The sequence below is a fragment of the Pyrgilauda ruficollis genome, unplaced genomic scaffold, assembly GCF_017590135.1.
Source record: "Pyrgilauda ruficollis isolate IOZ18807 unplaced genomic scaffold, ASM1759013v1 scaffold78, whole genome shotgun sequence".
NCBI classification, from domain to species: domain Eukaryota; kingdom Metazoa; phylum Chordata; class Aves; order Passeriformes; family Passeridae; genus Pyrgilauda; species Pyrgilauda ruficollis.
In genome coordinates this window covers 416,496-444,452 of record NW_024529710.1, presented here as the reverse complement: position 1 = coordinate 444,452, position 27,957 = coordinate 416,496, and the positions used below count along the sequence as shown (strand labels likewise).

The 27,957-nt window shown below is 37.3% G+C and overlaps 1 protein-coding gene across 1 annotated transcript in view; it reads right to left on the bottom strand.

Annotated features, from left to right (window-relative positions):
* Window positions 1-5,191: 5,191 nt before the first annotated feature.
* The window catches only part of ADAMTS19 (ADAM metallopeptidase with thrombospondin type 1 motif 19), a 126,139-nt gene continuing 103,373 nt past the window's right edge, over window positions 5,192-27,957 (bottom strand). The window contains exons 19-23 of the mRNA XM_041486733.1: window positions 27,730-27,865; window positions 25,235-25,439; window positions 23,168-23,320; window positions 7,832-8,009; window positions 5,192-5,343 (exon numbers count right to left, since the gene is read on the bottom strand). Of these exons, the coding sequence (XP_041342667.1) occupies window positions 5,192-5,343; window positions 7,832-8,009; window positions 23,168-23,320; window positions 25,235-25,439; window positions 27,730-27,865 (824 nt within the window). The remainder of the gene's footprint in view (window positions 5,344-7,831; window positions 8,010-23,167; window positions 23,321-25,234; window positions 25,440-27,729; window positions 27,866-27,957) is intronic.

The window sequence follows — 27,957 nt, the reverse complement described above, 5'->3', positions numbered from 1 at the left end:
AGACAGCGTACACCCTGCTACTTTCTACAGTTCATTCTTCTACTCCTTCAGAAGCCACAAAACTTTTTGTGCTGAAGTATCTCTTTTGCAGGCCTTTTATTATCTATTTATAAATTGTCAATAAAGTTGTCTAACTGCTTTTCAATTCTTCTGATAGTACCTCCTCTAGAAGCAAGATTCAGAACCTCATGACCATCTGGCTAAATTGCTTATTTTTATGTCTTTTAAATTAATTTCTGTATTAACCATATGAAAGACGCCATCTTTGTAGTACTGCAGGGTTTTAAGAAGAGCTCCCCACGCAGTTTATCCAACACCTTCAGGATTTTTTAAACTATAGTTAATTCAGTCTCTTTCTTTTCAATCTGAATTATCAACATTTTAAATCTCATCTTATAAGCCACCTAGTCTATCTCCTTGCTAATTTATTTTCCATTTTCAATGTGTTGCACTGTAATTCCACTACATTGTTCATAAGAATACAGCAACCATAAATTAATACAATGCTCATATTGTGGTTACACCAGTTCCAAAAATGGGAAAAAATATATCTTTCCTTCTGAAAACATCCATCAGTTTTTGGTGCATTTTTCCCTGCTATTCCCTGCTATGAAGCAGTAGTGACTCTCACAGGGCTAGTAACTTCACTTCTGTGACTGCCAGTTGCAAATTCAGTGTCTCATAGGAATGGTTCAGGCTGTTTTTATAGCTATACTACTTGACATATACCTACATCGAAGTTTTTCAGTTAATGTCTTGTCTCATCTCTAATGTCTGTCTAACTCAGTTTTGTGTTTCTTGCCAACTGAGGCAAGTGTTAACCAGAAGACCTTTACGGCACCTGCGTAGATGGACAACTCAGTTTTTGCTCTTCCTCATGCCACGGTTGAAAATACCAAAAAACCTAACTCCTTAGGGAACCATACTGCTGACTTCTCTCCATCCTGAAAGATGACCATTTTGCTTCCAATACTTCAATCACCTTACAAGCCATAAAGATTGCTCCTGTAGTCCTGTGTGAATGCAGTTTCTTGAATATCCTGTAGAACTGAACTTTGTCAGAGATTTCTGTGTCCAGCAGATCCTCTTTGCTCCATTCACAACTGAAGCCATGCTGACTCTCACCCAAGAGCACATGCTTATCCAGGTGCTCAGGGATCTTACCTTTTTTCATTGGCTATTACGGCAATCTGTAGCTCATGGGGTTGCCTTTTCCACAGGTAGGAATTATACTGCAGTCTGCCAGTCTGGCAGACTGACTCTGCAACGACAGCTTGCGTCCATGGCAAGAGGCTCTGATACCACTTTCCCAGTTGTGTTCTTCCAATATTCTCAGGTGGCTGCCAACCCCAGATACTATTTGCATTGAACACACTTATTTGGTCTTACTTTCCTGTACGTGTCCTTCACCTTGATCCAACTTCTATGACATCTCTGCTATAAGGAACCCTGCAGCATTTCATCTGGAAAAGCCAACACAAGTAATTCACTGAACTTCACTGAACTTCCACTGCTTCACCACTCCTGAGTGTCCCTTTCACACTTGTGCTATCAGATGGTTCCACTGTCTCCCCTTTCGGCTTCCTGGTTTGGATGTATTTCAAGTTCCCTTTCTGTTAGTTTGCACATCTTTTTTTTTCAGACGTTGTTAAATTGTTTCTGAATACTTCTAATTTTCTTTTTATAATTGATCTGTTAGGTTTTAGGGTCTCCATTGGTCTCTTGTTGGCAAGCATTCTATTTTTAGTGTATTTTTTGAATATGCAAATGACTGTTTTTCTGTCACTGAAGAAGATAATGGAAACTGAATGGAAAAAACCTGAAACAACCCAAAATGTAACCCACTTCCTCTAGAACTAAGCAGCAATTTCCCTTCAGAATAAATGACAATGCTATTAAAATTCAGGTATTTCTTTAACAGAGTTATGAGAAGTGGTAGCTGTTGTAACTTTTGATCACTACTCTAGCTGGCCAGCACATATGCAGGAGGAGGAAGTAAACCTGCTGTGCACCAGCCTAGCACAATCCCTGTGTACCACTTAAATCCCACTTAATCCAACAAAATAGGGTCTAAGTGGTATTTAATTAGCAGAAAGGCCTACTCTAGCCCTTAGGAGCCAAGAGTGAATTTCTTTACATGCCAGCTGAACTTGATTGATTTGACACTCATTTGTTGAAATGTTACATATTCACCAGGCTGGAAGGAAAACATATTAATGCAGAGGGATTGCTCTTGAGGAAGAAAGAAGAAATAAAAAAAAAAAAAAAAAAAAAAAGAAAACCCCGGGCCGTAAAGCGGGGGGGATTTTTTTTGAGAAAAAAAAAAAAAAAAAAAAAAAAAAAAAAAAAAAAAAGTAAACTCTGGACTGTTTATGCCTGCATAAGGCTGTGGCTTGCCTGAGCTGTAAAGGGCTGCCTGCTGCCACCCAGGTCTATGGAAAACTCTGCAGGGCTGGCACATGCCTGCCTTCCCTGCAGCATGCTGTGGCTCAAGCCATAGCGTGGGCACATTTTCAGAATGTTCTTATAATCTTCTGACCAAAAGGGTATTTCAGTCTGTACTGCTCCTCTGAATGATGACAGGATATACTGAAGCAGTAAAATTAACTTGCTTTCAAATTCAGAGGTATATTTGCTATTTAGACACAAAACTGCTTCAAAATGATTCACACACATTTAACTAGTACTTTTGTACTACAGATGCTAAAGGAATCAGAACCAGACTTATCAGCACTATAACATCCTGATTTCACTATAATGTCCTGATCAGACTGTAACATCCTGATTTCACTCATTTCATTTAAAAAAAAAAAAAAGTCATTTTAGACCACAATTTTCCATCACTGTCTCCCAATGAAAAGTACTTCCTTTTTATGATCTTATAGAGGTGATGGGAGGATGATTTCAGCAGCAGTCACTGATTTGTTTTTGACAGATATAGCCAGAGTTAAAATACACTTCTTAAATTTTGTGATTAAGATGACATTCTTGTTAGTAAATATTCAAAATCAGCAGAGCATAAACACTTAGAACTGTGAGGATGATATCACTGGCTGATAAAAATTTTCCTCTGGCCCCTGGTCTGGAGCCATCTTTTCTTTTGCTTGATTTTCAATTGTGATTCAAGTGAGTGCAGGAGTATTACCAAGATCTGGTGGTAAGTATGAAGAAAATTTAAAATAATACTTGCTTCTTTTGCCTGCCAACTACAGTAATTCTATTAGACTTTCAAATGTGCTTCTGTGACTTTAAGGAATTATGCCCCAAGGCAACTGAATTTTCTATGCACTGAAACTTTTTAATTATACAAAACGTAACATTCTATGATGTCAACATTATTTTTCTTTTTTTTACTTTTCAAAACCAGAAGGTATTTTATTTAAAATCATACACAAGCACCTCATTAAAGTTGCAGTTTTCAAATGCAGAGCAGTAAGATGCCAAACTAAAGATTTTGATAGTACAGCTATTTGAAACACAGATGTTGATTTCAATGGTAGTTAAGACTGCATCTAAGTATTCTTCCTGGACAGAATCACAGTCCTGACTGGGGGCCACAGTTTATTGTCTGTGGGTATCTGTGGTTATCTGTCTGTGGAAAGTGTGTATCACATCTATACACTAGACTCTTTGAAGAGAAGGAAAAGCAAGAATCACTTAAATAAAGCTGCATTCGCTTTCTGTTTTGAGTAGAAAATATGCCTTTCTGGCTTATTTCTCCAGCTGTCTTGCCTTCAGGATTTGCTCTCCTACATATTTTAAGAACATACTTAAAGACTTGCATCACAAAATGAGGGCAGAAGACCCTCTGCTATCCAATTGCCAAGTTCAGCAGTTACAGGACTCACCTGAGATAAATTCTCCACAGAATGTTACCCTGCTATTCTCAACTTTCCATATATATATATATATATATATATACATATATATATATATATATATATATCTCGAGGCTCACAGAGTGACATGTCTGTCTGCAGCCACAGAATGGTGCCTAAGTCAAGAGGCAGAACGCACTCATACTGTAGCTGTACCTGCTGCAATGCAGGGCTTGATGGATTAATCCACCAGACCCAAACACACAAAAAAAAGAAAAATTCAAACAGCAAAAGGAGCTTTACTTTTTATTGAAAACGTAAAAATCATGTGAATCATGTACAGTATTTTCTCATAAGGAAAATCTTAGCTGTTTCATAATGTTTCACAAAACTGTAAAACATTTAATTTTTATAAAGACTTTTTCATTAGTTAAAGATAAAACTAAAGTAGTATTACAAAGCTATTTTCTAAATTAGTAACAGAGAACTGAGAATGTTTAACAGATTAATCCATACAAGTGGCAGGAGAAAGGACTCTTCCATTTGTAAATCTGCAAAAGGACACACAAAGGTATAAAGGGGCATGGGTTTTTTGTTTCAAAACTTTAAAAAATTAAGTGACATGTTAAAACACTACAGACGTGGATTCATAGGATGGTACAAGTTCTAGGACTGCATTTCTCTACACTACCTCAAACAGTGCAACAGTGATTCAGTGTAAATCTCTACAGTGTTTCATTGATTTAATACTTGTGTTCAAGTATGTGTCCATGAGAATGATCAAAATCTCTACTTAGCTATTTTAATTTTCTTGTTTATAATATAAGTTACAGTAGAATATCCCCTTCAGTATGTTTCTAAATCAAATGAACTAATTTCACAATACATTCTGTAATAACCTGTTTAATAATGTTAGCTTGTTCACTTTGACATCTGTTGCAAAAAACACAAGCTCATTCTGACTCCAAATGCCAAAAATATAATAAAATTAAAAAGAACTTTATTTCCATATACAACAAAACTATTCAGCTAAATTAAAATAAATTCAACATAACGTGACTTTTTTTTTTTTTGCAACAGATGATGTTACTGAAAATAAACATTTAAAATACTAGTTACTATTTTTTTAAAAATTCTGATAAATGTATCCAAAATTGTTCATATAAAAATTAATTATGAAAATGTCAGAAGATAAAACATGTTGGCTGTTTAACCAAAACCATTAAGGATGTCTGGCAGGCAAAAATAAATTAATTTGATTAAATTATATGTCATCTGATAATATTTGGTCTGAAAAAGCCTGTGTGGGTGTGTGTGTGTGTTTATAAATAATAAGATTGCAAAGAACTGAGAGCCAGCCAGCCTGACAGAGGTCAGCTCTTTTGTTGCATTTTTTGCGCATAAAAGTCCCTGCATGTCTCACAGCATCGCTGATACCACCTCATGTCTTGACAGAGGTTCTTCTCTCTTATCACTCTGCAGTACACAGGCCACTGGTCTCCTAGGCACTTGAATGTCAAAGCAGCTGTGAAACAACAACAGAAAAATCAAATATACATTACTGTTGCCTTTACTAGTGAAGAATCATGTATCAAAAGAGACAAGGACATAAGAAGTGTATCTGGGGAAGAAAGAGGGTTATAGATGTAGATATTTAACAAAAGAATGAATTCCCCTTGTCCTCCTGTTGTCAATATATTCAACATAAAAAATTTTAAGGCCAGCTTGATTTACAAATTGGGTTAAGTTGCATCAAACTTAATTAGTTTAATGTCATGCGACTGTCTTCTCATGAGTAAGTGGAGCTCACAGCTTATCACAGAAGGATTGTGTCACTGAAGTTGGCACTCTTCACGTTTAGTTATACATATCAAGTATAACTAAGTACTGGCATATGTAGTGCATACATGGAATTAAAACGGGAACCCAGTGAAAAACAGGGCACAAGAACAAGATATTGTCCAAAACCCATCACAAACACTGAAAAAAGAAGTCAATCTCAGACTTGAATTAATCTCCTATGGTAACAGAAGAGAAATTTGTAAAAGAGCTGGTGGCACAATCCCCATCAGCTTTCACTAGCCCTATCCCCAATTCAAAAAATCTCTACTGCATGATATGAATGGAACTGGAGGCCAAAATTATTAGTATATTGAAGAGAAGCATTCCATTATGTATTTCAGAGATTTTATGGTTTCTACTGGATTGGATTCTGACTCCATGCTGGATGACATTGATTTGTAGATTACTAATATCAGTCCTAAACAATCCATGCCATGAGGACAGTGTGGCCAGCAGGCCCAGGGAGGTCATCCTTCCCCTGTGCTCGGCACTAGTAGGTCACACCTTGAGAGCTGTGTCCAGTTCTGGCCCCTCACTTTGGGAAGGACATTGAGACGCTTAAGTGCATCTGGAGGAGGCAACGAGGCTGGTGAGGGGCTTGGAACACAAGGCCTGTGAGGAGCGACTGAGGGAGCTGGGGGTGTTTAGCCTGGAGAAAAGGAGACTCAGAGGTGACCTTATCGCTCTGTACAACTTACTGAAGGGTGGTTGTAGTCAGGTGGGGTTGGTCTCTTTATCCAGGCAACAAATGTCAGAATGAGAGAAAACAGTCTTAAGCTGTGACATGGGAAGTACAGGTTGGATATTAGAAAGAAGTTTTTCACAGAAAGAGTGATAAAATGTTGGAATGGCATGCCTGGGAAGGTGGTGGAATCACCATCCCTGGATGCGTTTAAAAAAAGACTGGGTATGGCACTCGGTGCCACGGTTCTAGTTAAGGTGTTTAGGGCATGGGTTGGACTTGATGATCTTGAAGGTCTCTTCCAACCTAGTTATTCTGTGATTCTGTGTGACAATATACCCCTGTCTTTTTTTTTTTTTTGCACTTCACATTAAGTCAAATTTTAATTGACACTGTATTTTTTGTGTGACTTTCTGATTCACTTGACTCTGTGACACAAAGCTGCTTATATAACCTCATCAGAGGAAAATCATCAATGATGGGGAGATGGCATCTTGCTTCTGAGAGACCAGCTGAACAATGAAAGATAAAGTACAAAGGGGAGGAACATTCAAACAGTGAAAGAGCAAGGAGAGGACCATAAGCAACAGCAAATTGCAACAATGACTACTGTGCAGAAATGTTCAAAGGTTAAAAACCTCAAAGAGAAATAAGCTTCACTGTCTTAAAAGAACTATTGCACACAGCCTGAAATGCTTGTGTTGTTTTCCACGTGGGAGTAATCTATTGGACAGAAGGATTTATCTTAACAAGGGCTCTGGAAGATCAGCCAGAGCAGGTGTGCTGTCTTAGAAGAAGCCTTTGAATATTCTCGTCATGCTCAAGATGCAGACGAATTTTTAGGGGAACTAATGGTAATCATCATGAACAAGGCACTAGGAAACAAAAACTACCAGAATTAACAGTTCTGTAGTTATATAATAACATAATTTCTTTAAGAACAGAATAGACCTGAGTTCTGCCAGGTACAGCAAATCTCTTCATCCAAAGTAATTTTCCTTCACACATCCTAATACATCAGGCATAGATGTAGATTTGAACTAAAGACATGTGGAAAAAGCTGTTTGTATTTAAAGAACAAGTAAGGGCCTCCTTGATCTCACAAATATCAAGAGAACACAGTTTGCAACATTTTTGAACAGAAAAGAAGGTATTTTCTTATTTTAGAAAGATTTGATAAAATTGGGTGAATATATATAAAAGCATATATGTTTATAGTGTCTCTAATATAAATATATTTTCATACGGGACATTTTGTTCCCTTAATATCATACAGTCTTATAATAAGGTCCTTCCTTGGATAACAAAACCCTTCACCACTCTTAGTTACAGTCTCTGATGTACGTACTGAGGCAGGAAGATCAGTCTCTGCACAAAATTTAAATCTCCTGAATACCTCCTGACTTCTGTTTCTAAACTGGGATCATCACTACTTATGGAGAGTATGGAGAAAATCTCTGAAAAGAGATTTTCATCTTTGACTGCTTACCTAACCTGGGTGATGTTATTGTATTAACATTAATTTTCTCATTGCAGGGATGGAGATGACAGGGTCTGTAGGCTGCAGGCTTTTCTGAAGAAAAGCATTCATTGCCATGCCTTCCCGTGATCTTGTGCATGCACTGGATGACTCGAGACTGCATTCCTTTGCCACAGGTGACAGAGCACTGGAACACACAGAAGAACATTCATTGTAAAGGTATTTTTGCCGGTAATCATGAACATAAATTACCAGTCCACGTGAAGTGAGTGGCTGCTTCTTCAGATGTCAGCATTCCAATATTTTTGAATTATATTCCCTTAGTTAAATGAAAATCAATTTTAAAAGCACAAATTAATTAACAGTACTAATTGAAGGACTCACTCCAGCATCCTATTGCTATCCAAGTCCATTTTGCAGAGCCTGTGATGAAACTCAAATACAGCAATGTGCCTGGAGGAAGCAAACGTTACTCTCTCATATCTATATACAAATTTACTCTTATTAGAGGTTACAGTGATGGTAAAAACAGTCACAGATAGTGCAGAGAGAAGAATATTTAATAAAGTCATTAGTTAACCACAGCAAAAGTGCTCTTTCTGCTGAGCATAATTAATGCCTCCTGTCTTTGCATCACATCTTCAAGTTTTCACATGTGTCTCACAAATAAAACAGAGTGCGAGACATGATGCCTGGCCTTTAATCAATCTTGACATCTTGTTGCCACAGAGAATGAGGTAAGAATATAAAACAACTGAGCACTGTAACAATGGTAACATTTTACTTCTATCACAGTAACACAATATATTGGAGTGAAAACTTGGACAGTGCTGCACAGATGCTTACAAAATCTATTCCAAACAATCAAAACAAAAACCAAACCAAAATATGCTTTTGCCTTTTCTGACTTTTTGTGAACAAAATTTCATAGGACATGAATTACTTTTCTGTCCATTTGACTCACATGCTATTGCTTTAACTACAAATCTATCGACAATTACATATTAGAATTTTATCGTAGCCTCCAGTGATTTTGACTCAAGTACCCAGAAATTTCACCAATTTTTACAGAAATTTTCTGTATAGAACATCTTCAAATACTAATCAGTTTCTTGTAATGAATAATTTAAGACCTCAGGCTGCAATCCTAAAAATGTTTTTCTAAATATTTTTTATTACATAAATATTCAGAATATATTTTCTTGAGAGGCTTCAAGAAGCAGCTGAAAATAAAAAAACTGAAATAAGAAAGATAAGGAGAAGGTGCTATAACAAAAAATGTTTCCCAGCCATCCTGTCTCAAGATGGAGAAGTATAGTTTTCTTCAAAGGAAGATGGAGAAGTATAGTTTTCTTTAATAGACTTTGACTATGTGGAACACTAAACAAGTCCTTATCCTTTGGTTTGGTTATCTGTGTGCATTTAAGTGACATTTTAAACACTTATGTGGAAGAAAGATTTACACGTGCTTTAAGATTTAAACGGGAAATAGAGGGCTTGTGCCCCAATACGTGCATCAAGAGAAGGGAGACTCCTGTCTTTTGGACTATAAGACTCCAAGAGATTACAAAAGACTAGGATATACACTTGGATGTTTTCACAAAGGACTGCTTTACAGGAGGGAAATCAGTTAGTACTGAATTATTTTCAAAGTATGCTATCAAATCTAGTATACTGCTGTAAAATTGCATGAGAAAAGTCTCTCAGCAGAGCTCCTCTTCTTGAATTCTCTGCCTTTTCTCTTTGCAGCTAAAAATAATCTGAGTTCCTATAACAGACAACATTATGCACATGGTCAACATGTAAAATCACACATATATCGACACGAATTTTATTCCCAATAGCAGATGGAATATAGATTTTAATCTTGCTGAAATTCTGACCACTCCTTAAATTCCTCTCCTCCTAGTTTCAGAGATATTTATTTTTGGAATATTTTAATGAAGTTAAAATTGAGACAATGGAAAAGCAAAATTAAAAAAAAGGTGGAAAAAAAAGACAAAACTAAAACTACAACATAAAGAGAAAACAAATGTGAGAGTAAAAGGAAAATGAAGGTGATACGATGAAGCTAATATGTTGAAAATCTCTACTAATGAAAGCTAATCTTTAAATGTTATCACAGTGATCTTAATTTAGAGTAATATTGCATGCAGTATTACATTTTTTTTCCTTCAAAGATTTGTATGTTTATCAACCAAAGTTAGAGTATGTGCAAGTGTGTGGTACTCCTTTAGTCCACTGCAGAGAAGGAGGATATGGGCAGGTGCACCCGGTACATAAGATCTCAAAAAATAATTTCTTTGCCCTTAGGTCATCCTAAAGTAAGTAGGTGCAATCCAGCCACCGGGAATACTGGAGGGGAAAATGGGATTTGAAAAAGACTAGTCTTTCAATAACAAAATGGGTCCCAATGGTTTATCTGCTAATTGGTAATGCCAAAAAATTCATGTAAGCAGGTGCCTTTGTGAAGAGCACTCTGGCAGCAGTCACATCTTCTCTACATCAATGACCTCTGGCTTGAAAGTTTGTTGTGACTGCAACTGACACAACAAGCAACAAACAGACAAATTTCTCAGCTAATCAGTGTTTAGGTCTGAATTTCCATTCAGAATCTGGCAAGAATTTGACATTAAAATCTTAACTGGTGAATTAATATCTTTTAAATAACTGAGACTGCGCTGGCCTTGGTGAGATATTCCAGTTGTTATGAAGCATTACAACGTAGTTTTCCATCCCAACATGTAGAGATCAAGACAATTCGTCTTGCTTGACCTGCCTATTAATATCACAATTTCAGAAACTCACATCAAAATGATTAAATGAAATGTTTCTGTTCATATAGGAAATACGTGGCAAAGCAGGAAATAGAGAAATTTGTGCTCTGTGTTCTTTTATTTTCACAGAAATGTACTAAATTTTAACAGTGCATTTATTTTTATTTAAAAAAAAATGGGAACTTACTAGGCCTTGTAAGATGCTTGTGGAACATCAAGAAGAAGCAGGATTACCCCAGTGATTTGCAATCCAAAACTTTTAAACCCAGCCTAGTCAACATGCAAGTAAAGCAAGATTTCTCCAAACACCTAGGGTTTTAAAATCAATGAGGGATCTGATAAGCATGCTGTGCTCTTCTATGTTCATACAGCAGCAGCAGCAGCACCAGTAGTGTCTGACTTTGAAATTAAGAATTCTACTGACTGGAAGCCAGGAAAAAAAAAAATTAACACAAAAGCTCATATTAGCTATTAGCTATATTAGCCTATATTTAAAATAGTATGAAACAGGGAAAGCATCAGGCATTTAGCAGTGCACATGCTAGCTACACAGACAAATAGTGAAGTTTCTGTGTCCATGATGTCCATATCTTAAATGTGAGTTTGTCTTGCAAACATATCAGCCAACTGCTGCTGTAATTTTCTCTGAATTTTGAAGAATAAAAGTAACTTGTATTTTTCTTCTTTATCCTGAAAAGATATGGGCTTGTTCTGGCTTTACTAGGACATACCTCAGCTTCTGCAGATCAGTCAGATGAACCTTCTAAGCAACAGCTCCAACCCTCATTTTGACACTCATTTTACTGTACATGTATGTGTACATTGAAGCTGAAGCACCCTTCCAAAACTGCCTCCCAAACTTAACTCACCTTTGGATTTCTCTCACTGCAAATATTCAATCTGATGTAAATACCTTTGACTGGATATGCAGCTGTCACATTTTAGGTAGCGCTTATGGTATGTAGCTGAAGTCATATAGGTTCTGTATACTTCTGGTCTTCACATGTTTAGAACTCTAACAAAGCTTTCAAATTCAAAGAAATAGAAATATTTCCACTTTTACACATTAATCAGTGAATTCAATCAGAAATAAATTTAACTGTCAAAATTGCTTGTAGTTTTTTTGTGCATATATATATATACACACACACACACATATATATATATGTGATTTACATATACATATATATGTAAAAAAAATAAAATATATATATATGATTTACAGAAAATGCCCACTCCCAACCAATATGTAGCATTTTCATTAATTCAGCAGGTTTCAGGTTAATTCAAACCCACAGCTTTTATTATTAGTGAATTAAGAATACGTTTCTATAGTTCTTCTTCCCACCCACTCTATCTTTCCACATGTCAGTCTTGCAATACTTTATTTTTGTAAAGGTTAATTACGTTTTGCTTCTCACTATTCAGATGACCTACACTTTAAGGCCATGTAGCTGATTAGCAAAAAATTCCTGTAGGACAACCATATTTGAAGGTTTAGACTAAATGTTCTAGTACACAGCCAGAGGAGATTTTTATGTGGCTGTTAATCTGTGCATCTTGGACACAGTCCTAAAGGTACTGTAAAACCATTCAAGCAGCAAGACATGTAAAACATTCTTGTTAAAGTTTACAGAAAAATTCCTGTGTAAAGATAGTTAACAGCTATTTTTTAAAAAATCTTTTTTTCTTAAAAAAATATCAGCCTGTTTGAATGTTGTCCAACTTTTGAACTTCTTTTAGATATAATTTCGAGGACAGAAACCTAGGTGTTAAATATAACAATTCTTACACTTGGCATGCACACCCGCTACCCAAGATTCCTTCTTTCTGTTCCCTGCCAAAGATATATATTCTGGAGAGAATACATATTCCCAAGGCCAACAGCTGAGGAAGTTGCTGTAATGTGTTAGCTGCTTCCAGCTGGCCTTCATGAGAAGTAGGAATTCCTAAATTAAGGGAAAAATTGTCACTGGCAGACAGTAACAGTCAAAATGTGTCTTTCTGCCAAGACAACAGGCAACCACTGAAGAGGCTGATACAATCCACAATGAAAAAGCCAATCTGTGACAGTATTAACAGAATTGACTTGGACAATTTATTTTTGAGAATAAGTGGACTGCTCAATAAAAGGTTTTACAAGTCTAAGTAGCATTCAAAGCAGGCTGGCGTGCCTCTAAGGACACTCAGTGATGAGTTTTACTGGAAATTATTAGCAGAGCATTCCTAATCATTTATGTATAGGTTCGTCAGTTCCAGCTTTTAAGCGGTTTCAACCTTTTCATGAAGTGAGTGTGAAACAAGAATAGCAAGCAATCAGACTTTAGCAGCAGGATTCATACTTGCTTACACACTTGCAAAATCTTCTTCTGTTTTGTCTTTTATGAAGCTTGCATTTGAAGGCAGGTAGTAGATAATGTGGTGCATTTTTTTTTCAGCAAAGGTTTTGTACTGAGTTTGGCAATATTCTTAAAGATTATCTAAATCAAGCAAATAATTTGCAGTTTATAGAAGTTGAGGGTTTTTTTTTTTTTTTGTTTGTTTGTTTTTGGTTTTTTTTTTTGTTTTTTGTTTTTTGGGTTTTTTTGTTTGTTTTTGTTATAAAGGCATTTCTTAATAGTGTAGCAAAAAGAGGGACTGACAGATGCAAGCATAAGATGGAGTCTGAGTTCTCACATGCATCATTTCCAGGAAGGTCTTTCTGCCTCCCTCATTTCTGACACACCCAACACCTCAGTATGCCAAATTTAAAACTCAGAACTTGTGCTAAGTTTAGCTAAAAAAGTATCTGCTCTTGGTTTCTTCTAAGTTTAGCAAGTTTGAGTTGTGCCTATTTATTTTTTCTTATAGTCTTCTTTTTCTCCTTATTCTGCCCACTGCCCCTCCATTTTTTTCTTTATAGCTCTTTTTCCCAGGGTAAGAAGATATAAGATTCCAAAAGAAATAAGATTTTAAATTAAGACAGAGAGAGCTCCAGTTCCCTTGATAAACTAGAGATAGGGTTCCCATGGAGGAAATCCTCATCACCTCATCTCAAGAATGTGAACCTTTATTTTCTCTCTCTCACTCTCTCTCTTTTTCCATCCCTCCCCCCCCGCCCAAACCTTTTTAAGGCCCCATGCAAAACAATTTGGTTGTTTGGCAGAGGAGGCAAAACTGCCTTTGGTATCAAGACAAGAAGCAACTGAAAGTTTATGAGCTGATTACAAAAGGAAATTTATTTTTTCTAGGTCAGTATATATGTATCTATTCTTCAGAATATCACTACTACTATGCCTATCTACTCTGAATCAATAGTGGGGTTGGATAGGCTTGAATCTGAATGGGCTCTCTGGACTCAGTTTGAAAGTGGAGAATTCTTTGTCTCCATATGAAACCCAGGTTCCATTGCCCAATTTCTTTCTTGGGTGAATTAATGAAACACAATCAAGCACTTAACGGCTTAAAAACTGGGATTATTCCAATGACACAAGTTTGTTTTGTTAGAGACAACCTGGAGTCCAAATCCGTAAAAAACCTGAAACTCTATTACAGCCTACCATTTCCCCCGATATCAGGGAAGGCATCAGCATTTTTCTCTCATCATTAATGACCTATATCAAAGCATGGACAATCCTATAATACCATAACAGAAAGCCAAGTTACTCTATGTGCTCCAGATGTATGTACACACCATTTTAAATTTTGTAGTTATACTTTCTATAAATCTATATTGAATACAAAAACACATTCAAGTTTTAAGGCAATTTAAGTACACCTGAAATAGTTATTTATTATTATTTTGGACTTTAGACACACTGCTAAATACTATTTGACATCATAACACTGGTGGATTTTACAGATTTTAGCCTTGTTTGTGCACCTTTGCCTGGGCACTGCTGCAGGGATCCTCTGTTAGCAAGGAAACAGAAATAAATTTTAGCTGTGGATTTGTGGTTGTCCCAGATGCCTGCCTGTGCTGACTCACACATGGATATTACTGCCACTAGTGCTTAGCAATGAACAAGACATTATTACATTTCAAACTTTCATATCTGAGATATCATTGCATGGTATTTTGGCAGGAGATGACCATCTGTTCATTAGGACTATCACACATCCAAACAAGAATCTGCAAACAGTTAGATTTCATTACATAATTACCTTTATCTTTCTGATTAAATTAGTTGAGTATGCTATTCTAGAATGATGAAAACAAATTCTTAAAATTAATTTGAAATATTAGCCTTTGACTATATAATTATATTACCATACACGACAATGCTAGCCTGATGCTCAGTAGAAAAGCTGGCATGGAAAATCATAGCTCAACAGCACAAAGAGGTAATTAAAGGATTACAGTATTTCTAATGAAAAGACAGGTCACAGAACCCACTAAGGACACAAAGGAAATTTCAAATGAGGGAAAATGAAACCTCCAAGAAAACCCTTTCTTTTAAAAATTTCTATTTTATCTATTTACTTTTCAGAAATCAAAGAAACATATGTCAAAAAGCTCTTCTGTTCAACATAGAATGAAGCACTGTCCTTTAAATATCATCACTTTATGTAGCACTTTCAAGTTTTTCGAGTAGGTTGAATAAATGAAAGAGTTCTTTTCTGATAATGACTTTACTTCCAATCACTCTATCTACCAAATTTTAAACAATGATGATCTGAAATAGCAGGTGACTCACCTAAATGGCTATGAAAGATACTAAAAAAAACAAAACATAAAAATTTACAAGGAAACTGAACTCATTATTTAGCTGAAATACAAGAATAAAATAATAGAATCAGTTAACCTGGAAAAGACCTTTAAGATTATTGACAAACCACTAACTCAGCACTGCCATGTCCATTATTAAACCATGTCCCTAAGTAACTCAACTACATAGCAACTCCACTATTTGCCTGGGCAGTCTGTTCTAATGCTTGATAACCCTTTTGCTGAGGATCTTTTCCCTAATATTCAATCTGAGCCTCTGCTGGCTCATCTTGAGGCCATTTCCTCTCGTTCCCTTGTTACCTGGGAGAGGAGACTGAACCCACCTCACTACAAACTCGGAGTGAGTTGTACAGAGAGAGAAAAGGTCTACTCTGTGCCTCCTTTCCTCCAGGCTAAACAGCCCCAGCTCCCTCAGCCACCCTTCACAGGACTTGTACTCCAGGCTTTTCACCTCTGTTGCCCTTCTCTAGACATGCTCCAACACTTCAATATCTTTCTTACAGTGAAGGGCTCAAACCCCAACAGCCTCACCAGTGCCAAGCACAGGAGGATGATCACTGCCCTGGCCCTGCTGGCCACACTATTGCTGCCACAGACCAGGATGCCATCGGCCTTCTTGGCCACCTGGGCACAGATGGCTCATGTCCAGTCACTGTTGACCAGCACCCCCAGGTCCTTTTCAGCCAGACAGCATTCCAGACACTCCGCCCCAGCCTGGAGCACTGCCTGGGGTTGCTGTGATCCAAGTACACAATCCACCACTTGGTCTTGTGGAAGCTCGTACCACTGGCCTCAGCCCACAAATTCAGTATGTCTGATCCCTTTGCACAGCTTTTCTACCTTCAGCAAGTCAACATTCCCATGCAAACTGGTGTTGTCTGTGAACTTACTGAGGGTACACTTGATCCCCCTGTCCAGATCATCGATAAAGATGTCAAACAGGACTGGCCCTACACTGAGCTCCAGGGAGCACCTCTTACTCCTCTCTGGGTCCAGCCACACAGATAGCTCTTAACTCAGCAAAGAGAACACCTGTCCAAGCCATGGGCTGCCAGCTTTTCCAGGAGAATGCTATGGGAGACAGTGTCAAAGGCTTAGGTCCAGGTAAACAACATCCACAGCGTTTTTTTCATCCACTAGGGGGATAACCCTGTCTAGAAGGAGATCAGGTTAGTCAAAAACTGCCTTTAATAAACCCATATACTGAGTGGGCCTGATCATGCAGGTTCAGCACATGCTATATGATGTCACTCAGGATGATCATCTCCTGACCTTCCCCGGCACTGAGGTAAAGTTGACAGGCCTGTACCTCCCTGGATCCTTCTTCCAGCTTCCTCACTATCCTCATGTGTATCCCTCACAGAGTTGTCTAAGTGATGGAGCAGGTCACTGACTATTTATCCTTTCCATTATGAAATAGGTTTGGTTCTATTTCCCATCCCGGTCTTTCAGCTCAGGGGGCTGGGCACCTGCAGAACAACTGGTCTTAATACTAAAGACTGAGGTAAAGAACATAAAAAGCACCTCAACCTTTTATTCATCCTTTGTCACTATGTTTTCCTTTGCATCCAATAAAGGATGGAGATTCTCCTTAGCCCTCCTTTTTTGTCGGACATACATTTATAGATGCATTTTTTGTTGTCTTTTATAGCAGTAGGATGATTAAACTCTAGGTGGGCCTTGACCCTTCTAATTTTCCTCCTGCATAACCTCACAGCATCCTTGTAGAGCTTCTGAATATACCTGCCCCTTCTTCCAAAGGTCATAAACTCTTTTTTCCACCCAAGTTACAGTCAAAGCTCTCTGTTCAAACAAGGCAGTCAGCTCATTTTTCAGCACAAGGGGACAGACAACTCTTGCACCTTTAAGATTTCTTTCTTGAAGAATGACTAGCCTTCCTGGATTCCTGTGCCATTCAGGATTGCATCTCAAGGGACTCAGTCAATCAGTCTTCTAAACAAGCCAAAATCTGCCCTCTGGAAGTACAAGGTGGCAGTTCTGTTGTCCCCTCTCCTTACTGCTTTGAAGACTGAAAACTCTATTGTTTCATTGTTGCTCTGCTCAAGACAGCCTCTGAAACAACTATTTCAAAATAATTTTTCAAGATTCAGTTATTTCTTACATTTTTAAAGTATTTTCATCTTTTGCCTTGTCATAAACGATCAGAAAACAGCAAAAAGTGACAAACCCATAGATTAAAACAAAATAATGAAAACCAAACAATAAATATTTTGAAATAAAACAAGAATTTCATAGAATATCAAGTTTACCCACAAGAATGAGGCAGTATGTTCTTTAGCTGCATGAAATACAGGGTAACAGAAACATGAAATAATAAAAAAAACCAACAAAAATCAGCTATGTCCCACAAGAAAAAATGGATTACATAAATTTTAACAGAACCCAAGTTAATCAGCTGTAGGAGTTATGCATTGGAAGATGACAGAGTCAGAGATACTGAGGAAAATTTAGAAAAAGCGAGATGACCTTAGATATGGAGATACACCAGGGAAAAGAATGCCTAATTCACCAAGTCTGAGCACCATTTATCTAACTGCTGAAAATACACACCAGCCTTCCAGAAGATCGACTGTTCAAAGACCCCAGTGTCCTCAACAAAAACTGGCAGGCATTTCTGGGAAAGCACATAGCATATGAAGGACATTACTTCTCTTCAGCAATTCCCAAGAATGGCTTCCTTCACTTATTATCTATTTTATATGCATGTGTGTGCATATGTAAATGCACTGCCCTGCAGCAGTAATGCACGGCCTAGCACTGTAAAACTCCAAAGCAGAAAAGTTTGGAAATTTGTATCTGCTGGGGTATACACTGTAATACAACAACTTGGAAGATATTAGCATCACCTCCTTGGTGATGGAAAACTGCAAATGATACTCTCTGTAACTTCCACATTAGTGGAATATGACATGTGGTGCATGACACAGAATTTCTCCTTTATCTGGCCTTCCCAGGGATCACTACACCCAGTCAATCATGCTTATCAATTTCAAAGAGCGCCAACATCTGGTACAAGAAATAGCAGCTCCACTGCTTTGTTTATAGCAAAGGTTTCAGTCTGTTGGTAAAACCACAGAATATTTGGTGGGAATCAGCATGCAGAAAATTTATAGAGCTGCCTAAAGATTCAAAGTCAATGGCTGCATACTAATAGCAACAATGTTTCATTCTGAAATATTGCTAGGAAATTAAAAATTAAAATAAAACAAAACTTATTTATAATGTTATCAATAATCTATTTGAGCAGTATTTTTATCATTTTATTTCTGCTACCAGGGAGTAAAAAACCCTAGCTTGTTAAGCTAGGATATTTTAGATCTCATTTCTTTTGGAATTCCTAGACTTCCTCTAACTGCTCAGGTTTATGAAGGTGATTTAGAAGTCAATCTTTTCACTACAGATTTGTATCTCTACAGAAGACATCTCAACCTGCTTCCCTGGAAACCACTTGTTAAAATCATCAGAGTCCAAAACAATTTCGTTCAATTGCTGAATAATGCATCAGCGTTACCCTTTTCCTTCTCCATCAGACAGTGTCAGAGACACAGGAGTGGTTGTGTAAGTGAACCTCCTTCTTCCCCACACTGCTCCTTCAGGTGGCACTGTGCAGCACGCTGTACATTGTGTGGCAAGACTGTGGTTGTACAGACACAGTTAAACACAGGGCTGCATTTGCCTCACTACATGCTGCCATCTTCCAGGCTATGAGGTTGGTTTTCTGCACAGGCACCCTTCTTTCTGCACTATACCATCTTGTACTCCTTGTTAAGGTCATTTTGGGAACTAACTTGTCCACTCTTGATGGAAACATAAAAGGTAATGTATAATGGTGGTAACTTCTGCTTAATACCCTCTCCTAGGACACAGAGGGAAAATCAGAGTATGTATTATGAGGTGGATTTAAATTTTTTTCTTTCTTTTTCTTTTCATTATTTATTTGATTATATAGTTCTCCCACTACCATGGGAGAACTATTGACTTGATTATATTATTATTTTAACTTCTATTATTTCACATTGCATAATTGCTTTGTCCATACGTCTACTGAAAGTGTTATATTTTGACCCATGGCCAGCACTATTCCATTCCAGGAATCTAAAAGAGATTAATAAGTTTGGATGGGAATCCAAGGAAAGAAACCAAGGCTAATTCCCTTGTCAGTAAAATCATAACATTAATATGATCCTTTTTTTTTTTTTTTTAATTGGAGGAGATCAGTTGAATTTGTTTGCTGTGGAAATTTAGAGTCTGTTTAAATATTTAAGCACACAAAATGAAGGTTGAACATCCCGTGCTCTTGAATAGTTAGTAAAAAAAGTTTGTGGGCATTTACCTCTCTCCATTTACACATGATCTTTGATTGGGGCAGAAGGCACACAATCCTTATCACTGACATCTGCATTGTGTGCCCCTCAGTAGATCTCTCTGTGAATCTGTCTCCCCCTACCAGCTGGAGCCTTGACTTCCTCTGACTACACACACACACGCCTTCTAGGGAGCACTGCATGTACTGTCTGAAATAAATAATTTGGAATATGCCATGAAACCCGGCCCATTCTGGGATTCATTGGTGTAAAAACTAAGCAGTTGCCTCAGATGCCCTTCCAGACTCAGTGGAAAAAAAAGTAGGAGATTAACTTTTGCTTCATGTTTTTGCTTCTTCAGGCTACAGACAATGTGAACTGCATGCCAACCATTGGGACCACTACCCCAGATGTCATATTTGGCTTCTCAGGATCTCTGGTATAACACATAGATACTATTTTGAAATTCTGCTGCTACTCCATCTTTAGTTTCTTTTTCCAATCTTTATTACAACTTACACCACATTATCTTCTCCGATCCCCTGTAGACACATACTGTGTATCTCTTCATCTTACAAATTGCTGTTTCTAAATTCTAGCTTGTTGTCTGGACTTTTGATCCTATTTTTCCTTGCTGAATGATATAATATTACATCAAAGCTTCAAATTACCATTTTCAATACCCACTTTCCAAATTATTCTGTTCCAAAATTCATCCTGCTTCTCATGCTTCATTTATTCTGAAAATGATCTGAAAAGTGTGATAGTAGCAGAAAAAAATTAAACATATTTTCCTACATAAAGTACTGTAGCACGCCCTTTGAGCACCCTATGCTGTTGAAATGTAAGTGGTTTTTTGGAGAATGACTTCTACAATGATGTGTTCTTTTGTAAGCTGTGCAGACGTGTAAACATGCAGTTCACATGAATTTAATTTCACCTCTCCTCAGCCTATCTGTTTATACTTAGGCGATGAATGCCTCTGAGCATGATCCTGTCCTTGTATGGCTTTGAAATGGGTAGTCAGTGGGCAGCTTAGCAAGGGACACTGTTGCTAACAACACCTTGCCTTAGCTGGTGCTAGAACAGCTATGGTCTGTAAGCATTCCTCATTTGAAGGTACCTCACACATTGTTAATTAGGATATGCCATGGATGGCATTTGCTGGGAAAATATAATGTCATTGGTAAAGTTGCTAGGTACTGCCTCCGGAAGCTCATTTCGAGCTTTTATTCTTTCCTTTCTCATCATACCTATACTCCTCACAAAGGCAGGCACAGAGCCTGAGTGATGTTACAAACAACAATTTTTAGCATATTGACCCAGTGTACTGACTTAAACACCATTACAGAGTAAAATGTTGCACACAGGCCAAGTGGTACAGACTTCTTTTAGACTGAGTTTTAGAAGGATTACTAGCTCCACAATTGATCTGTTGGAGCTTGGAATTTTGGTCACATTTTCTTTGATCTTGGTATTGTTAAAACATAGAGCTCAAAAATTGTTTTATTTGATTTTTATGTGACTACACCAATAAAACAAATTAACTTTATTACAGCACTCCATAATTATTAATCATGTTATCTTTTCAGTAATAGTGCAATGTAAGCTTAATTTAAAATTATGTCTTAGGAGTTCAAAGGAAACAGAAAAGGGAGTAAAGATATTAGGCCTCTTGTTTCAATGTGTGAGAAGCGTCATCTAAATTTTTCAAGTTAAGTCTTGGCATTAGCTAGAGAGAATTTGGCTCTGCTCAAAGGAACAGACTTCTGTCAATGTCAAGAACAAGCCTAAAGAGTAAGAACTGCAAACACAGAAGGCTGCATTGCAAACACAGAAGGCTGCATTGAACCTCTGGGTTAGAAACAAACAGAGCAAAGATTAACATTTATCTGAGTTTTTCATTTGTTCTCACCACTGTAGACATATTAACATGTATGCCATGACCTCATATTGCTATGTACTGCTTCAATGGAACAGAAGAGTAACAGAGAAAAGAAATCGACATCCAAATATATTTTAAATTGAACTTGCGTCTCTGTAGAGGAATCATGGTATGTATTTTTTAGTATAAATCTTGGAAAATCTCTGCTGCACAAGTCACAGTCAGAGTGTATGTTAACTGTTCAAAAGATTTTGCCAATTCCATAATTCCTTGTGTCCTAATTTTTGAAGTTCAAAGTGCAGCTTAGGTGACAGTGTTACAGCTTTGACTCTGTAGGAGAAGAGCAGGAAATACAAAATTGCCAGTAAATATAAGAAAAATATAAGTTTTTGTACACTCATCTATGACATGGTTGTTTGTGAAAAGTACTGAGAGGATGAAGTTCTTCACTCCAGAGGGCACTGGGAACACAGTGTAACTGTCTCAGCATACCCACACAGCAACCTCAGCAACCCTAATTTGAATGACTGCTTCAATTAAGAAAGCAGATGGTCATTTCTCCATGGTTTACTTCCTACTGCTGCTAATGCTAAATGAGGCAGGTTTTAACCGTAGTTATTTAGTAGATAAATGGAAATACTAAACGTTATTGCCAAACATATCTTCTTGTAAAAGTAATACGGCTACTGAAAGTTAGTTGCTTCTGTTGTTTAAAAAAATTAATGGTTATACTATGTGCTTTTGAAGTAGCTAGTTACTCACAGAGTACTTGCAGCTAATTCTTGGAAGGCTGGCTAGCCATACACTACTGGCTTTAGTCCTTGTTTCCAGCTCCTACATCACATGAAAGACAACTAAAAATACATTAAATACTTCTCCATACAAGCAAGTTAAAAAAAATGCTGCAATAATGTTAGGTGCTGAAAGTAAAAGTGTTGTGTGCAAAGTTATGAAGAGAAACAAAGGAAATAAAAAAATATTACAATCTTTCTGCTAAAGTGTGGCCTGTGATACAGCAAGAGAAAACCTTGACAAGGTTCAACTTCAGAATTTTAGCATATTTTGGGTTTTACAAAACTCTATTGGACATTGAAGGCCAATCACAGATCTAACCAATATTGTTTGTTACTGTTTGGCCTATGCTTATCCACCTCTCAGAACACATATGCCAAGGAAATAATGTAATGACAGTTATGTTGAGTGTCCATAATAATAAAAAAATAATAAAAGAAAACAGTAATAGATGCTTCCCAGATGCTAAAATGTTTATGTGGAAATTTAAGAGGCTAAAGGTGCTACTGTATAAGGCTGGAGGGTGTACTTTACTGGAACCACAAATAAAGTGTGCAAACACAAAGTAACGAAATATGTGAATGGTAAGTTTGGAGCGGGCTGCAGTTTATGAAGCTGCTTGCCTGCCTACTGACACAGTAAGATAATACAAATTTGGATTATATTGAAGATTTATCTTACATTTACTTCATATTCCTGATTTTTATTTATACTGTAGGCCCACTGTGACTACCAGTTTAGGGTTTTTTTGTTTATAGCCTTCTTGTTCCCTCAGCTGGGACATCTGTACATTTTTGATAAGAACTCAACTTGTAAAATGTGCGATGCTTGGAGCCACTAGTATCAAGGATTACTCACCTTAGACCAATCTCCCATTCTCCAGACATAGCATTTGGAATAGTCCTCACAGTCCTCTGCTTCTTTAGGTCTTGTGGACAAAACACATTTCTTGCGTGGATTGGTGCACCTCACAGTCCGATGCCGTACTCCCTTACCACACTTTACAGAGCACTGTTGGAAAAAATGGTTTTTCAGATTTCTACAAAATTCACTTACCCCATTTCATCCCCTTCTATATGACTTCTGCCAGGTCAGCATAAATATTTCACAGCTTCAGTGATCTCTTAACTTCCAGCCTTCAATAGCATCAAAACTAGATTTATTAAAAAATAAAAACTGAACAAAAATTCCTCAGGGGACAGAATGATAATTGATTAATTTTTACTAAAATTAGATAAAAAATTACTTGCTTAAGGACAGAATAGGCTTTTGAATAAGAAAATATGCAAGAAGTTATGATTAAGTGAATGCAAAATGTTACACCAAAAATATTAGGCAATCTTTCTTCTTCCAATGAAAGGAAATACAATGAAACAAAATCAAAATAATGTTCATAGGAATAAGATATGAAGCAACTTAAGAAAAGCTCTGTTAGTGTCCAACAGCTTTTTTTGGGAGGAGGAAAAAAATGTAGAATGGAAAAGTAAATACTGTAAAACTATGCAAGAATCCAGACTGAACTTCAAAATTCAAAGTCACTATATTGTCAGCATGTGAAAGCTCTTTTCAAGTTGCTCAGAAGGTCCTAATCTATGGGGTTTTTTTACCATTCCCACTTACAGAGCCAAAAATGATGCCATTTCCTTCTCAAAACATTATCACTGCTTTTGATCATCCCACTGCTTGAAGTTCAAAACTCTCCTCTGCCAAGCTGATTATAACCACAGGAAGCAGTAATGGTCAGCTTCCTACATAACGGTGATAGTAGGAATGGCCATGGGAAATACCTCGCTCTTCAAAAAATATTTATTGCTTCCAACAACAACATGCTCTCTCTTTTCTCATCTCTGAAGTAAAATAAACTGACAAAACAATCTGTGTATTTCTTTTACTCATCTCTGTAAATGGATGCCCTTCTTCTCACAACCAGCTCTCGCATCATAAACCTGTGCACCATGCCAGAAACTGCTGGTATTTACATCTCCTATCTCTACCTTAGCATGTGCTTTTCATATTTGAAAACATTCCCTATTTGTTAGCTCTTTCTTGCTTGGGGATCAAAGAGTTCTGCTGAGTAGAGCAATTCAAAGAAGGGACTGCACCCACATTCAGAAGCTGCTATCTGTATTTTGATCACAGAGGGATTCATAGCACAGCTTCTAGTATGGGAAGCAATCAGAATTGCCTTTACTCTTTCAATAAAATGAGAAGTTCCAAATCAAGCCTTTCATCTTGTCCAGATGGCCGTGAGAACAATACTTTTCTTCCTCCATGGTCAGTCAATTTCAGAAAAAATCAAAGATGAAGAAAGCCAACTGGATGAGCACATTTAAAGACCTTAAATTAATAAAGCTTTTTGAACAATGATTACATTTTGTAGCAATACTTCAGGATGCAACATATGTGAAATTGTGTTACTTACAAGCCCATTTGCCTATTGCTGTTGCTTTGGAAAAAGAGCAGAGAAGAAAGAAGAAGGGAAGAAGATGCCTTTTTTTTGCCAAAGGCTCCCCTCAAAGCCTCTCTGAAGCAGGATGGCATCAACCATCTGCTGATCAATATCCCTTGGTACAAAAGCACATCCCAGATGTTTCCACTCTGAACCCAAGGTCTTGTAGCCTTTAAGTGGTGCCTTAATTCCATTTCCCCCTAGTTACCCAGTACTACAGACAGGACATACTTGATTATACGTCCTTTTGAACTGGCCAGAAGAGACTGTTGCACAACATTAACTAGATAAAATGCAGTACCTCTACACAGCAGGTTTTCCTAGCCCCTGAACCCTTTGCCAAAACATTGCATGAGGACCGTGAAAATCATTAGGCTAAACTGTGCCACTTGATGGTGAAAAAAACCTTATTTCCAAAAAATACTAAGGCACAAATAACGACAACGGAGTATTTGGAGTATAAACAAATGCAGCACCTCAGACCAGACTCCGGCCTCCCACACAGTCATGCAGTCCTGGCCTTCACAGCGCTGTGCAGATGCAGGCTTTGGTCCCAGACAATCCCTCTCCCTAGCTCTGATCAGGGTCCCATTTCTGAGCTGCTGTGTGCAGGCTACTTGTCTGTTCTGGGTTCCTTTTCCACATGTCCTTGAACACGGTGTCCATTCTGTCATCATCCATCTGCAAAGAAACACAGGCAATGCAGTAATACAAAATCAGGAGGGGAAAAATACCATCACATCTTATTCACTTATTCTAAGTGTATACACCCAAGACATACTTGCATATTTTCAGCCTCCTTTTACTGTCATTTTGCTAATGGAGTATTTATGAATCTAACATATATTACATTTCATATGGTATTAATGTACATATAAATTCCTTCCCCAGTCCACTACCCCTATGTTTTCAAACTACTTTCCTCTAATTATAATCCCAATTAGAAAATTTCCAAAATGCATATATAAAGATGACAGATCCCTGATCAGCCTGCCTGTTATTCTCTGCTTGTCTATAAATGTCAAATATATGTCAAGTATATAAAGTCCAGCATTCCTTGAAAATATTGTGTTGCAAGAAAGAATCACTCAAGTGTGAAAGACTCATTGCCCTGGAAAAAGCACAAAAGCCCAAAATTCTTCATGTCCTTCAGAGTAAGGCCTAACAGGGTGCATGGCTTAAATCACAAGCAAGGAAGGCTGATGCAGCTTGGCACAGACCACATACCTAGAGAGCAATCGTTCTAGAACATAATTTTCCCCAGGTGTTCTATAGATCCAGATTATGGCCATGTGCCCTTAAAAAATCAAACAGTTCTGCCCCTGATGTTCTGTCTCCTGAAAACACAATAGTTTTCAAGGAGGACTTAGTTTGCAAGGAGAGTTTTTAGGAAACTGAGATTTAGTAAAATTTTTTCAACCTTCTGTCATGCATTTGTAGCAAAAAAATAAAACACTTAACTAAGGATTTTTTTGTTATCTGTCCAGATATTTAATTTACAAATCATGACCTGTTAAGACAATGAAATAGACTTTAAGATATTTCTTCATAGGCCAGTAGCAAGTAAGTACTTATGCAAGTGCATGCTTTAGTAACATTTCTGTTGAAAGCTAGTAATATTTTGTAATCATCACTTTCAGTGTTTAAAAATTGGATCATTAAATCTTTCTACATTTCTCAGCACAGCATCTCTGAGTATCAATTAGCAAAGTTTTAAAATTTTCACTTAATAAGCTGGAAAAAACACAGAATACTGAAAATTTAGGGTAGACAATGCCTCAGAAAAAGATCAGATTATTCCATTTCTATTCATTAAGTAAAGAGTGGTGCTAATAAAACAAAATAAAGGTCTTCTCAAATATGCATATAATGAAGTTTAAATAATCCGTCCAAAGGGTAATGTCTTCTTTTGGGAAGACCAAATGTCAGTAGTTTTGTCTTACTTAAAATGTATACTTCATACTTCACATTTCATCAATTTCAGTATTCATCCTTTACAAGAAAGTTATGTTTTCTCGTTCTTTCTTCAACAGTATTTGCATTTAATTTATTTTGCATTATTTTGTTTAAAAATGCCATCTACCTGTCCTCCAGATGACTGCAGCAGACTGATCCTAGTGCTTACTCCCAGGGATGACAGCCAGCTCTTGCTAGCTGCTTTGCCCTCCCTTGAAAGGTGTGGACTTGCTCTAACTTGCTTTAAAAAAGTAAATGCAATTCTTGAGGACCTCCTTAACACACAATTTTTAGCTGCCAAGTGGCATGACTCTGAAATGGGCCACTGTGCTGACCTGGTCAGCCAGTGCAAGGAGCAGGCTGCCAGTTCAGCTGCAGGAACACCAGTGGATGTTGGGTGGGCTTTGCTTGGCACAGGCTGCACATGGACCTGCCTCCTGCATGCTGCAATATTCAAGCACTAGAGACTAGTTCAGCTTATTTGTTGATCCACATACAAGGACTTTACTCTCATGGCGTGAGAGGAAAGAGCGGAGCGAGGGGCAGGCTTGCTATACTTCAAGTTGCATTAACGTAAAAAGAATGATTAAGAGGGATTGATTTATTTACTATTTAGGGTACCCAGAGTTTATCAAGAGCTTTAAAGACATGAAGCCTTGCTTCAAAAAAACCACCACTAAAACATATAATTAATTAAGAATATGGGATTAAATCCCATCTATGTCTTTATATAAACAGCATTTGAATTTCAGTTTTGTGGCACAGATCAATCTGCAAGAATACTTCCTGAGGAAATGAAAGAACTGTTTTACTGGATAAGAATTTATTCAGGCATGGTGCTTACGGACTCTCTTTCATTAAAACTCAGGAGAAACAATTTCCAGCGTTTCTTTTTTCCCTTCATTTTGCATTATAATGTTTTGAATGAATGTATTTACTGGCCATTCATTGTGAGAAGCAGTCCACTGCTTTTACATCTAGATATTATAGTTTAATTTAACCAAATCATTATTACCTTGTCTGGCAGGGCTGTTCGTTGCACTTGCGGATCTGTGGTTCAGGTTTTGTTAAATATTTGCACTTCTTGTTGTCCACAAGACTGATATTCTTGTTCATAATCTTCGTGCACGAGACTGTTGTCTTTCTTTCACCTAAAAAAAAAAAAAGAAGCAGGTCTGTGAGGAAACCAAGAATATGCAAATTGTTAAGGACACAGATACAGCTATTTCATACACAGTTTGGC